The sequence below is a fragment of the Mauremys mutica genome, chromosome 1, assembly GCF_020497125.1.
Source record: "Mauremys mutica isolate MM-2020 ecotype Southern chromosome 1, ASM2049712v1, whole genome shotgun sequence".
Lineage (NCBI taxonomy): Eukaryota > Metazoa > Chordata > Testudines > Geoemydidae > Mauremys > Mauremys mutica.
The window spans coordinates 248,242,509-248,257,501 of NC_059072.1; the positions used below are offsets into that span (position 1 = coordinate 248,242,509).

At 41.0% G+C, this 14,993-nt stretch overlaps 1 protein-coding gene across 1 annotated transcript in view; it reads left to right on the plus strand.

Moving 5' to 3' along the window:
• Positions 1 to 14,691, plus strand: part of IL18R1 (interleukin 18 receptor 1) — a 47,218-nt gene extending 32,527 nt beyond the window's left edge. The window contains 5 exon segments of the mRNA XM_044999954.1: positions 3,067 to 3,203; positions 8,063 to 8,224; positions 10,986 to 11,144; positions 13,136 to 13,470; positions 13,473 to 14,691. Of these exon segments, the coding sequence (XP_044855889.1) occupies positions 3,067 to 3,203; positions 8,063 to 8,224; positions 10,986 to 11,144; positions 13,136 to 13,470; positions 13,473 to 13,526 (847 nt within the window). The 3' untranslated portion in view covers positions 13,527 to 14,691.
• Positions 14,692 to 14,993: the final 302 nt, after the last annotated feature.

Below are 14,993 nucleotides of genomic sequence, written 5' to 3' on the forward strand. Positions count from 1 at the left end.
TTACACTAGGTGTCTTTTAATGAGACTAGAGAACTGGGCAGGAAAAAGTAATTAATTTGCTGAGGAACAATCTGGTTTCCAAAAATCATAGAATCATAGAATCTCAGGGTTGGAAGGGACCTCAGGAGGTCATCTAGTCCAACCCCCTGCTCAAAGCAGGACCAAACTCAACTAAATCATCCCAGCCAGGGCTTTGTCAAGCCTGACCTTAAAAACCTCTAAGGAAGGAGATTCCACCACCTCCCTAGGTAACCCATTCCAGTTCTTCACCACCCTACTAGTGAAAAAGTTTTTCCTAATGTCCAACCTAAACCTCCCCCTCTGCAACTTGAGACCATTACTCCTTGTTCTGTCATTTCCTACCACTGAGAACAGTCTAGATCCATCCTCTTTGGAACCCCCTTTCAGGTAGTTGAAAGCAGCTATCAAATCCCCCCTCATTCTTCTCTTCTGCAGACTAAACAATCCCAGTTCCCTCAGCCTCTCCTCATAAGTCATGTGCTCCAGCCCCCTAATCATTTTTGTTGCCCTCCGCTGGACTCTCTCCAATGTATCCACATCCTTCTTGTAGTGTGGGGCCCAAAACTGGACACAGTACTCCAAATGAGGCCTCACCAGTGCTGAGTAGAGGGGAATGATCACATCCCTCGATCTGCTGGAAATGCCCCTACTTATACAACCCAAAATGCCATTAGCCTTCTTGGCAACAAGGGCACACTGTTGACTCATATTCAGCTTTTTGTCCACCGTAACCCCTAGGTCCTTTTCTGCAGAACTGCTGCCCAGCCATTCGGTCCCTAGTCTGTAGCAGTGCATGGGATTCTTCCGTCCTAAGTGCCGCTCCACTACAGATAATTGTTTTTTCTTATTTGATTCACAAATATGTGCCTCCTTCAGGGGAGGAAATTGTATGCAGCTTTGTTGGTCTAAAATTGACCTTTGATTGTATTGATGGGGATTGTCTTTATGGCAAATTTGGAGATTGCTGGAATAGATCTTTTAAGAGCTCTTCGCAGACACAGTGACCAAGATTGGCATAGGCCTGTGGATAATTTAATTGAATAATTCAGTTATGAAGGGGGTTCAACAGGGCTGTCTTTTAGCCCCTTTTCTTTGTAATTTTTATATTGATGATTTTGTTTTAGCATTAAAAGGGGCTCAGTATTTTCCCCCATAAAATCATAAATCACACTGTAACTATCTTTTTATATGCAAATATGGTTTTACTGTCACAGACACCTTTGTGACTGAAATGTTTTTTAAATGTTTGGTTTATACTCGCAATGGGAAAGTCTTTTGATACTTTATGCCAAAGCTAAAGTAATTGTCTTTAGTCAGAGACAGAGCTTGCATAAATGGAAGTTTGATGGCATTATACTGAACAAGTTAACTCTTTCGGCTATCTGGGTATCTGGTTCTCACAAAGTGGCTTGTGGGATAAGCATATTTAGGTAACAAAAGAGAAGGTCTCAGATTCAATGTTAATGTTTTATCTGGACTCCTGGGATCAATTTAAGTGCACTGGTCCTTAAAGTGTTTGAGGCTACAGTATGAGCTCAAATTTTCTATGGCACAGAAATGTGTGAGTAAAATGAGCCCTGGGACCGGAAGTGATTCAATACAAATTTATTAGGAAGATTTTGGGTCTGCCAAATAATGCTGCAATCATCCTCCTTAAAGCTGAGACAATTATGAACTCTATGCTGTCCAAAGTCCTAAATTGTAGTATTAATTTTTGGATTTGAACAGGATGCACCCACAGCGTTTGCCAAGGTTATGCTTGGAGGAACAGCTCATCAGGACTCTCTCACTTAAATTTCCTTGGTTTGAGCATTTTCAAAATTCTTTTCATTCTCTAGGTTTCACAGAATGGAAATGATTAGATTTAAGTTTTTAAAAAGGTGAAATCCCTGATCAAATCAGGAATAGAGGATATTAATAAGCAATTGGATATGGCAGTTCTCTATTTCAGATGTCACCGTGGTTTCCCCTTGTTAAAAAAAAGACTTATGGGTATGCCATATGTTTAGACAGTCTGTGTAATAACACACTGCCTTCACAGCTCTCCATTACCTATTCATGCAGACAGCTTATTTAGAAGGCTGATATGCTGGCATTGAGAAGTGTAACCGTCTTTGTCCATGCAGTTTAGGGCAGGTGGAAGATCTAGCCCATCGTTTTTTACACTGTAATTTGAATTGCCACTTGAGATAAAAAAGATTTCTGTATTTTTGTCCTGGATGTCTAGTTCTATGACCTCTCAAAAAATAGAATATTTGTTAGGAACTGATGGTGTGTCTGTGATTCAAGCGGTTACCCTATTTGGATGGTTAGCCACTAAAATAAAGCAAAAGCAAGTGGCATGGTGATCATATACTCACTAATGATGTATGTCCTTTTTTAATCTGCATTTATGAGTATTGTAATATATTATAATTTTGGATTTAGTTTTAAGTTTTGTTGTACTACTTTTTTTTTCTGCATTGGCCCAAGGCCAAGGTGCTATTAATAAGCTACTATGGGTTTTAATTTCTAATAAATCTTGGATTTTCTCATGCATAGGGACCTATGGAGAACAGGACCATGCTGACTCTCCTCCACATCTTCCTGATAGAGTATATTGTCCTCACTGAAAAGATTAATTTAAGTTTGACAATGAGGAGGAAAAGGGAAGCAATGTAGTTATGTATGTCTAACGTACGAGTTGGCTTATTCATTAACCATTTTTTTTAGTACAGAACAGCTAGTTTATTCTGATCTGCAGTCATAAAGAATCATAAAAACTTAGTTTCTTATTGTAATGATCTGTTAAACATCAGGCTTTATATCTTAACTGTGAAGGTGAAGAAGAAGACTATCTTTAAGGGTTATTTGAAAGCTTTGTTAGCCTATTTTTAGACTTATAAAATCCATACTGGGTGTGAATACTAAGTAGGCTATTGGAAACAGCCACCCCTTTAAGACCACATTACATATATTTGTGCCTTTAAATGACTTTATTGAAATGAATCCTTTGGGTGTTGTAATGAGGAAAGACTGTTCATTAACTCTGCACCTCTGTTGTAGTGATTCAGGAAACAAGAAGTATGCCTCAAACCTATTGTGGATTAAAACAGTTAAAGAGGAGGATCTGAATTGTAATTATACCTGCCTCTTGCAAACTACACATAAGTCACAATTAAAAGTATTTAAACTGAAGAAAGGTACAGTATGATATAATACTCTTACTTCTGCTATTTAATGACTTACAAATGCTATATGTAGGCTTGGAAGGATTAGATTTTTATTGGTAAATGTCAATTTCACTGTACACACAAATTGATGAAAATATATTTCCATCGATGATGATCAAAATGTACGGATAGGCAAAGTAAGAAAAATGCTGCTTGAGAACTCCTTAAAGTTTGATTTAAGGATATTTACTATGTATATTTTGACATGTGATGTTGACAATTTGTATTTTAATGGTTATAAAGCTTTAACTTTTTGAATCTCAGTCTACTATTAAAACTTGTCTGAACCCCTCCCAATAATTTCATACAATTGTGAAAATTTAAATCCATAAAAATAAAAAAATGCTTTAAAATAACCATTGATATCATCCATTGAAATTATTCCTCCCCAAAATTGTGCCAAGCCTACTTATATCCTTTAAAAATCAGCACTTTTTAAGTTAAAGCCTGGGGGAAGGGTATTTCTCTGCATTCCTATTAGTACCCCCAAAGATCCCATCTCTATCATTTTCCTCCTATGTATCTCCTTCCGGCTGAGGAAAACTGGTTTCAACACTACATGGCACACACGTTGTCATGTTTACTGGGCTAACTATACCACTGTCCCTTCTCAGGGTCTCTCTGAGTGGGCCCCAACGTAGTAGTTACAGAAGTAGATTTAAAATAAGAGTCCTACAGGCATATTCCCTTACCTAAGCATAACCTCTCTAGCCATAGCTCAGGCAGGCCTGACTTGTTCCCCACCTCTGAGTTCAGAGAAGTAGCCTACACTGCTTGCGATCTTCTCCCTCTGTCTCTGTGGGTATGTCTACACTACAATCGAAGAGTGTTATTGCAACTCAAGTAGACGTATCTGAGCTAGCTTTAAGATAGCTAGTGAAGCTGCAGCAGCATGAGCTTCAGTACCGTCTAGTTCCACAAGAAATTACCCAGAATCCCAGGTGGGTTTAGACCGCCTGTGCAGAAATGCATGCTGTCACAGCTTCACTGCTCTGGTACCCAAGCTCTGTCTACTCGAACTGCAGTTACACCTTGTGACTACAATACAGACATACCCAGTGTGTCTCTCATATTGAGAAGGTGGGTGCATTAATATCTTTTATTGAACCAACTTCTGTTGGTGAGAGAGACAACATTTTGAGGTTACACAGAGCTCTTCTTCAAGCTTGTCTCTCTAACCAGCATAAGCTGGTCCAATAAAAGACGTTACTATCCAGTTGTGTAGCCAGGTGAAGGGTACAGGGGGAACGATCAAAAAAAAAAAAGCACCACCCTCTGAGGCGCTTTTACTGACGGCGCGGTGCTTTTACTCACCCAGCGGCGCTCCAGGTCTTCATCAGCACCTCAGCGGCAGGACCTTCACTTGCTCCACGGGATTTTGGCGGCAGGTCCTTCAGTGCCACCGAAGACACCCAGAGCAAGTGAGGGCCTGCCGCCAAAGTGCCACCGAAGACCCAGAGCGCCGGCTGCATGAGTAAAAATTAAAAAGGTGCCAAGAAATTGACAAGGCACCACTTGTGCTCCATGGGGGAGCAGCCGCTGCCCTGCTCCCCCGCTAGCTACACTGTTACCTCACCCACCTAGTCTCTCTAATATCCTGGGACCGATACGACTAAAACAACACTGTATCTCAGTCAGACTGTCAGCCTTTTCACTGACATAAACTGGCTACCAAAACACCTGCCCTGGATAGAGCTAACTAAGTCAGTTCTCCCACCAACTGATGGGCCAGCCATTGTTCTCTTCTACCTCTTTTGAATCTGTGTATGTGAGGCTCACTTATCTCTGTCATCGTCTTACCTTTCCTCCCAGGTTCTGTAATAACCCCTTCACAGCCTCCTGTGGTTTAGCTCTATTCAGTCAAGCAGCATTAAAAAGCTGAATGGGGAAACTGAGTCACACACAATATTCTAGATTGGAATATCCACTATACTGAAAAATAGAAAGTGAGACGTTTTGGGGTTCTCCTAGACCAGTTGGGGGTTCTGTCACTGTCTTCCTTGTAACTGTGGAGGCCTTCGTGCTGTGTAGCAAGGATTCAATGTCCTGACATCAGTAGCCTGCCCACAACATAAGGACTCACTCTAGCTCTTACCAGCCTAGTCTCTCTCTGCAGGGTGACACCAACAAACCTTCCAGTCCTGGATGTCCCCATATACATCCTCCCTGCATTCTTAATTAGTAAACACTTGGACCATTCCCCTCTGGCTTGTCACTCATGAAGATGTGAAACAGCCTCCCAGTTATCAGGTCACTTTGTCATATACATTCCACATAGTTTGCACAACAGAGACCTGCTTGGGATAAAAATACAAAGTTTATTTCCTAGAAAAACAACAGATTCGAAGTTGAAATCAGAAGGGAAAGCAAACATAAAACAGCTCCACAGTCTACCCCCCTGGGGATCCAATGTTCATGAACAGCCTCCCGCCTCCACACTGTCCTTCCAGTTCTGGATGCTCTTCAGTTCAAACCCTTTACATTTTAAAGGGGTTTTCAATTTTTTTCCTTCAGTCACTATAGATATTCGAAGTGGGGAAAACTCCCTCCTTTCTTAGGCTATGTCTACACCAGTGTTTCTCAAACTGGGGCTGCCGCTTCTGTAGGAAAAGCCCCTGGTGGGCCGGGCCAATTTGTTTACCTGCCCTGTCCGCAGGTCCGGCCGATCGCGGCCCCCACTGGTCGCAGTTTGCTGCTCCAGGCCAATGGGGGCTGCTGGAAGTGGTGCGGGCCAAGGGACTTACTGGCCGCCACTTCCCGCAGCCCCCATTGGCCTGGAGCAGCAAACCACGGCCAGTGGCAGCTGCGCTCGACCGGACCTGCAGACGGGGCAGGTAAACAAATTGGCCCAGCCCACTAGGGGCTTTCCTTACACAAGATGTGACCCCAGTTTGAGAAACACTGGTCTACACAGTACACACTGTGCACATCCGTGCCATTGTAAGGCACACAGTGTAGCTGCTCTTTGTTGGCAGGAGAAAGCTCCCAGCCAGGGGCCGTAGATCTCTCAGTGGGAGAGCATCTCCTGCCGACACAGTGCTGTCCACACTGGCGCTTTTTGTTGGTAACACTTTTGTGTAGACCCAGGGGTAGGCAACCTATGGCATGCGTGCCGAAGGCAGCACACAAGCTGATTTTAAGCGGCACTCTCACTGCCTGGGTCCTGGCCACCAGTCCAGGGGGCTCTGCATTTTAATTTAATTTTAAATGAAGCTTCTTAAACATTTTAAAAACCTTATTTACTTTACATACAACAATAGTTTAGTTTTCTATTATAGAAGTATAGAAAGAGACCTTCTACAAACATTAACATGTATTGCTGGCATGCGAAACCTTAAATTAGAGTGAATAAATAAAGACACGGCACACCACTTCTGAAAGGTTGCCGACCCCTGGTGTTGACATAGCCTTCATTTCTGAAGAGTGAGGTTTTCCTTTCAGTTTCAAGCTCTTACCATTTGTTCTGATGATTCCTCAATGTTTTTACAATGGGTAGGTGCTTGAAACCAGTTTTCTCTCATTGGGGAGGTACCTCCTCCCTGCCTGTTTTTTTTGTTTTTGTTTTTTGTTGTTTTTTTCCACCGTCCTGTTGGGAGGTGATGCTGAAGTTACACCACAGTTACAATGACAATTTTGTGTGTGTGTGTGTGTGTGTAATATAATGGAAATACATACCTTCATAACCATAATCTGGATATATATATATATATATATATATGTGTGTGTGTGTGTGTGTCATGATGACTGTTAAGTTCAGTGCATTACAAGCATCTATAAAAGATCTTTCTTGATATACTCTTCTAGTACAATAACATAGTATGAAATCAGTTGGTCTAACTGCTTATTTTAATGGGTTTAAACCTACTGTTCTCCCTTGGAAACCTGAAAATCCACAAGAGTGGAAGAAGGGTGTGGAGTCCTAAAAGACACTTTATTATAAAGGCATAATAGATGGAATATCTGCTATGATGAGAAATAGAATACAAGGAAAATGAAGTGACCAGCTAGCTTCCCAAGTAACTGCTGAAAGATAGGTGGGTTTAAAATATGTACTTGGGATGGAAAAAGGGAGGGGAATAACCAAACTAACTATAAAGTCAGGTAGTGTAAGGCTTATATAAGAAAAAGACAATGGCAGCCCCCCCTCCCAAAAAAAAGAAAAGGAAAAAAAAAAAAGAAAAGGGCAGAATGAGTTAATGCTAGCCAAAGAGATTAAAGGGAATAAGGTGGGCTTTTATACATACCTTGAGGGGGACGCGGGAGGAAAAGTAGAGAGAAAATCACCTATTAGAGGTCGAAATCAGTGCCAGTTCAGAAGTGGCTGTTGCTCAATTGTTGCTTAGTTAAAATCTGCCTTTAATTGACACACATTCACACAAAAGCAATGTGAATAGCTAGAAAGAAATAAAGAATATGCATAAATACCTACTGATAAAAACAGGTGAGAGGAAACTTGGGAACACAGCCATACCGGCAATTTGGGATGATATGCATCCTAGAGTACTCAGAGTGAAATTCATTTCACTCAGCTATTGGGCTTTATGTGGGTGAAGTGTGGGGCTGAGGGGGTAAAATACATCTCCTAATTTGGGGCCAAGGGCAGGGTGGCAGCCTACGGAGTAAACCTTAAAAGCTTTGTTCTGTGTTTCATTCCCCATTTCAGTAAAAACTGATGGATAGCCACATGAGACACTACCAGGAAAGGATTCATACTGGAAGTAGAGTTCTCTAGTTCTAGCTGTCAGATGAGAATGACTTTTACTAAGAAAAATCATGTCATGAGCCACTTGTGTCACAAAGTTGTAATTTCTTGGGATTTTGTTTTACAGGGAACCCTCCAGATCTCCACCCACATGTATTTACTACTGGAATAATCATGGCTGTATTCTTTTCACTTGTTCCTGTGCTCCTGGTGGTTCTCTCTGTGATATTCAGAGTTGACTTAGTTTTATTTTACAGAGACATCACTGGAAAAGATGACACAATAGGAGGTAGGATTTGGCAAATGCTGCCACTGAAACAAGTTCATTTAGTGATATAGAACTATTAATAAAATAGTGTATTCTGGCTTCAGGTAGGTCCTATAAGATAATGAGATGGAAACAAAAGAAAATCCAGGAGAGGAGGGTATTGCGTAGGAACAGATGGAGAGGGGTAAACAAGGCAAGACTTGGCTAGGAGAGAAGTGTCTGGGAGTGGGAGAAAATAGCAAGGTAACAGATAGCATTATAGGATGATGCATGCTAACAGTATGTAATGTGTCCTGATTTTTTCGTTCTGAAAGTCAGAGGTTGGTTAGTGGAGGAGAGAAAGAAGAAGAGGCAATTCTGAGAAGACAAGTACCCTGGAGCTGCCAAATTCCTTCTGTGCTCACCTGACTTGTGCTCTAGATTCAGGGGCGGCTCCAGGCCCCAGCACGTCAAGCGCGTGCTTGGGGTGGCAAGCCGCGGGGGGTGCTCTGCTGGCGCCGCAAGGGTGGCAGGCAGGCTGCCTCCGGCGGTTTGCCTGCGGGAGGTCCACTGAAGCCGCGGGACTAGCGGACCCTCCTCAGGTAAACTGCCGGAGGCAGCCTGCCTGCTGTGCTTGGGGTGGCAAAATCCCTAGGGCCACCCCTGTCTAGATTCATGTGCTTTCTGGAGATCACTGGAGAGATGCTGGTACAGTGTTAATAAGGGTTGTCAATGTCAACCTTAAGGAGGGCAGGCTGTCCAAAAAAAAAAAAAAAGCCATCACTTGATGTTGACAATTGGCCAACTTGTTTTGGGTCTGATCTTTCCTTTGTGGTTTAGTTTCTGAGAAGGTTTTGGTGAGACAACCTTCATAGTATCTAGATGCCTCAGATTTCCTTAACCCTTGTCAGTCTGTATATACAGTACCTAGACTGCACTAATTGCGTTGGTTGGTAATCTCTTAATAATGCATGAAGATACATTGTATGTGCCAATATTTTTTTCTATTCTAATTCTATTCTTGATCACAAGGCATTGTTGACTCACTTGAGGACCTCCAAGAGCATGGTTGGGGCTACACTTGAGTCACCTCATTCCCATCTCTTGAGGAGATCCTTAAGAGCCCTTAGGGCCTCTCTCATGTGGAGTTTTACACTGGTTTTCACTTTATGTTCCCTCCTGTTAAACATGTGTAGGAGGACATTAGGAGGGTTAGTAACAAAACTTGGGTTGTTATGTTGACAACCAGCTTGGTGTTTGTGTCCTTTAACTCAGAGGGCACAGTGCAAAGCTTTTCCCAGTGTCTGGTTGAGATCAAAACATGGTAGAGAGTGAGGTGACTGACCTTTAATCCAGATAAAGCAAAATTGATGTTAGTAGGTTGGGGAGAAACAGTGGAAGCTAGGAAGAGGATTATGTCCATTCCTGTGATTGCAGATGTGTGTCCTTGACTTGTTTCTTGTCTCCACAACCTGGGAGTCTGGTTAGATTCCCACTTTTCCCTGGATGATGAGATTTCATCAGGACTTTTTCTTTTACCTCTGGCTAGGAGGTTGAAGCTTTTACTTTTGGATACAGACCATGCTAGTGTGATTTTGTGCTTGGGTTACCTAACTGGTACATTACTACAGTGTGCTTTAATTGAGTCTTGATCTTAAAGCCTTGTTAAGGTGGAGAATCTCACCAGAAACATGTTACACTGGTGCTTCATAACTGATAAAGGTGGCTTATTGGTTTCTGCATGTACCATAAAGTTTTTGTTCTATAAAGTCCTAAATAGCCTAGGACCCGCCTACTTGAGAGAGGCCCTCTTTCCCCATATCATAGTGCCACAGCTGAGATCAATTAGAAGTGTTCAAGATGGAATTATCTCAGTAGAAATGAGGTGGACCACTTTTTTGTGAGCGCCCCTGAACTTTGGGACTTGCTACATGGCCCTTGGTCTGAGGTAGCCTCAATTTGTTGAGCTATCCTTTGTTAAGCTATCCTTTTTACAATGGATTTTGGGGGGTGCTGCTTGAGGAAACTATATTTGAGGAAGACGGGGTGCTATTTTTCATTGTTCAGTTATAAGGTTTAATTTAGTTTCTATATATGGTGGCAGTTGCTGCTGAATTTGTCTTTATTTAGTGTGTGTGTGTGAGAGAGAGAGAGAGAGAGAGTCAGTGAGACTGGCAACACCACTTACATCCTGGGAAGGTGCCTTTTTTGTTATGCTATTATATTTTATTGTATGTATTTAGATTTATATCCTGATTTTTTTTGGTTCCTTTTTGACAATCTCCACACTGCAACACTACCCAATAGTGGAATAATAATAATACCTAGCTCTTATATAGCGCTTTTTCCATCAGCAAATCTCAAAGTGGTTCACAGTCTTTATGTATGAGAAGAACTGAAAGAAACCTGGAATCCCACAATGGTATTTTTACAGACTCGCTTTTCAGGGTAAAATCACATTTTAATGATGCAAGTTTCTATCAATAAGTTCAGTTTAACTAGGTATGATTAGTGCTGGTCAAGAAATTTCACATTTCAATAATTTTCAACAAAAAAGGGACACAGCTTTTGCAACCCTTTGGGAAAACAAAGTGGGTAGATCTATTTGTGTCAGATTGAAATTGATCCTGGGTATTTTATATGAAAGGTGACTGGACAGATGGATAAGAGAAATCTCTTATCTCAAAATCGTTGCCAGTGGGGCAGTATTATAAGGGTCAGGGTGAAAGGTCAGCTATCATGTGTGCAATGGGTCAGATCTGTTCAGTCACCAACAGGACAAAAATTGGTCATTTTTTTCCAGATGGAAAAGAATATGATGCTTTTGTGTCTTATCTGAAAGACTCCATATCTACCAATGTAGAAGAAAGAAAATTTGCTCTGGAGATATTGCCCAGGACATTAGAAGACCGTTTTGGTTACAAATTGTGTATATTTGAGCGGGATGTGTCTCCTGGAGGAGGTAAGCAAATGGAATGTCCTGGGTATTAAACTGGTACAAAGAGGCCAGGATCTGTAATTAGAAACATCTCTGTAAATGTGGCAGTTTTGCTTAAGTGTCACATTTTCAAAGGGGATTCTATTTTGGGGTGCAAATGACAGAATATACACATCAAACGACATGCATGCAAAATCAGAGGCTGTTTAGAAAGTTTAGACTTATTCTGTCCTTCATTTCAGTGTGTGGAGGTAACCAAAAGAAGACTTTGATCCAAAGGATATTGAAATTAATGGAAATTAATGGTCTTTGGATCATCCACTAGGTGCATCTTAGCCACAGTGCAGAGAGGAGGATGTGGGAGTACTAGCTCTATGACATGCTCTTTCTCTTCCTAGAACCTGAAAGGCCTGCAGGATTGGGCATCCAGGCTTTCAGAGACAAGAATGAGAGAGGGTGGAGCATGGTAGCAGCAGCTCTCTGTGCCCATGTTCTTTTCTGCTCTCAGGAATACAAACTGTGACTTAATGCTTCTTCAAGCATCAATAACACCCATAGACTCCCTACCTTGGCTGCTGCTGTGCAGTTTGAGGGCAGGTCAACCATTGACAAGACAGTCATCAGATTTCCCAGGATTCGCACAGATTTTATAAGACCCACTAGCTTTAGAGGGCTAACACCTTTTCTCTTTCCAGCGGTGTATGGAATTGGAGCAGATTTTGAGCCCAGATGGAACGAAGACCATAAAATTCTATCAGCTAAAATATGTCACTCTGCATCCCAAACAAGAATAATCTGTGCAGGGTAGAACATTGCCCTTTATCTAGTTAAATGCTGAGATTAATTCAGAGGAGAAAAACAATTTAGCTGTGGTGTTACCACAGAATGAGTGTGAAAGTTCTGTTTTCGACTTTCTTCCTTTCCAGAAAGCTTTCTGCTTACAGCTTCTCAGAAACCTGAGAGATCTTAATGATTTGAAAATTAAGCTTGGCTTTACAATACAACTGCTTTTGCTATATCTGTGCTATGAAACACATATTTTCCCCATGGCACAATATATTAACTATTTCTGTAATCTTTAAAATGTAGAAGGTGAAGCAGCTTTTATTAAAACTGACTCAGTTATAACTGACACCTATGTGATGGGTGCTGCAGAAATATTTAAAATAGATGCAATAACATGGAATTTTGAATATACAAAGTCTATAAATAGATGACCCTTTACAAAGGCTGCAGTTCTCAGACAGTACAGTGGGATTCCATGTAGTTCTGAGGTCTATAGGGAAAAATATCTTAGGTAAAGCTATGGCCCTGCATGAGCATATTGTTACATATTGCTTGCAGGATGTAGGGCTTCTCCATTTAATTTCATTCACTGTTTTTAATAACAAAATTATTCTGCAATCCCTGTTTTAAGAAAGCACTGTTTTTGAAAACCTGTGAAATAATGGTTTGATAGATGTCATTCTATAGTAATCTATGCTGTTACATGTGGCAGAGGGTGCAAGTATTACCCAAACTTGGTTATCTGTGGTACTGATATTACTGAATAAGAAGGTATCTGGTGGTACAAAGGTAGTAAAGTGAGGGTTAAAAGTTTAGTGAATGTTACAGGAGGTGGTTAGCTGTGCCTGGCTGATGACTTAATTTGGAGGTACTCTGATGCTCAGGGTGGACCTTTGTGGATGACCTTATCTGTTAAATAAGGAATAGCCAGAGTTGATATGTTGGTTTGTAATTGCTTTCCGACATGAAAGAAATGTATGCTGAATACAGGCAAATTAGGATTCCATTGCTGTTTTGCATAAATTGATAAGAATTAAACATCTGAGATTACTAAGTAATGTGAAAAAAAAAGAAAAAAAATAGTGTGATAGATTAGGAAGGAACAAAACATACAGTAATTTAGTCACTTTGAAATGTGTACAATATTATTACTACCGCTAAAAGATGTCCTGAGTCAATGCCTGTACTTTCAACTGATTTTAATAATGACTGTATCTTTCAATTTACAGCTGTTGTTGATGATGTCCAGTCATTTATTGACAAAAGCAGAAGATTAATCATTATACTGAGCCGGAACTACATTTCGGACAGTGTCATGTATGAACTTGAGACTGGACTGCATAAGGCACTGGTTGAAAGGAAGATTAAAATAATATTAATTGAATACATGCATATAAGTGATTATAATGTGTTGCCAAAATCACTAGAGCTTCTACCATCGAGGAGAGTTGTGAAGTGGAAAGAGGATAAGTCTCTTCCTTCGAATTCCAGATTTTGGAAGAACCTTCGATACCTGATGCCAGTGAAAGCTTCCAAGTCAAACATCAGACGTCACAATAATTCTATGAGCCCTATCTCAGAAGAAGGAACCCAAGCGACAACTGTGTGTTGGGAGGCTAAAACATTCTTATAACCAAAAATTGGAAAAGAAACATGCTGCGGAAATGAGCACATGCTGTTACTTACATAGACGATATTAAGTGCAAGTGTTTTAGGGAGGCAACATGGTCCAGTGAATAGAGCAGCGGCTGGGACTTGAGAGATGAGACAAATCCTCAGCTTGTATAAATTGTCATAGCTCAGAGGGCTAGGTTAACCCTGCCCCTCACCCTTGGGGCTCAGACAGTTAACACAAACTGAGGAACTTCCCCAAGGAATCTGACCTGACTCCGCCTTGAATTCATTGGGTGACATGGGGCAGATCAAAACCTTTCTGTGTCACAGTTTTTTCATTTCTCATAGAAAACATTAATTCTACTTGCACACTTTTGTAAAGCAATTTGAGCCCTGTGAATAGTCTATATTAGAAATGTGATTACTATTGTTATTTATGATTTCTATTGTGACAGCATGTAAGGACTCCAATCAGGATCAGAGCCACATTGTACTAGGCACAATACAACCATATAACACAAAGACGGTTTCTGACCCTAGGGAGCTCAACATCTAGGATTTAGACAATATAACACAGGTAAATAAAGTGACAAATGGGAGGAGGGGAGTGATGGATTGGAAGAAGGGGATGGGGAGGACAAGGTAATAGTAGAAATGTGGTGTATTTGCATATATCAATCCTAATAGTCTCAATAGTTATAGGTGGTCACTGTCATGACCAATGCCAGATTGTGGGTTTTTTTTAGGAATCATGGCAAAGCAATATTTTAGTCCCTGGATTAGTGTTATTCAACTCAGAGTACTCTAAATAACTGTTTAGGTGAGGGGAGTGGGGAATAATGCTTTCTCCAGAGAGGCCAGTAGGTACGACTTGTATCTGAGCTGCTTCCAGGTGAGGGGCCTGAGGCAATAGAGTTGAGGATCTAAGGTACATTGATAAACAGAGGGAAAAATAATTGCCAATATCTAAGATACCAGCTTTGGTTCGCCAATGCCTCAGCATTGTGAGTAATTATTTACACCAAGTCAGACTGGTAGCATTTTATACAGATTTTCACAGATATAAATGGTGACATAAGTGTGATGTTGCACTCCATAATTCTTTATAGAAATATACTTATGAGTGTAAATATGACATAACTGGAATATGTTTTATGCTAGTGTGACATTATTGATATAAACTGGGACCATATAGAACATGGTTTGCAACCAAGGTCCTGTAGTGGCACCAAATCTTAGGTAAAGGGGGTCATATAAGGTGTCTAAGACCAGGTTATGGGTTGCTGGTTATGATTATGCTGTCTGTGTGTATGTATCATTTTGTAGTTGAAGTTATAAGTATTGGCTCTATACTGTCTGTATTTTGTATTTGTGCTCTGCTTCTGGGTGACACTGCAGACAAGTTGGTGTTAGCTCTGCATAGCCTGCTTGATGGCCCATTAAGGTCCATCAGCTACACAACTGACCCATGGA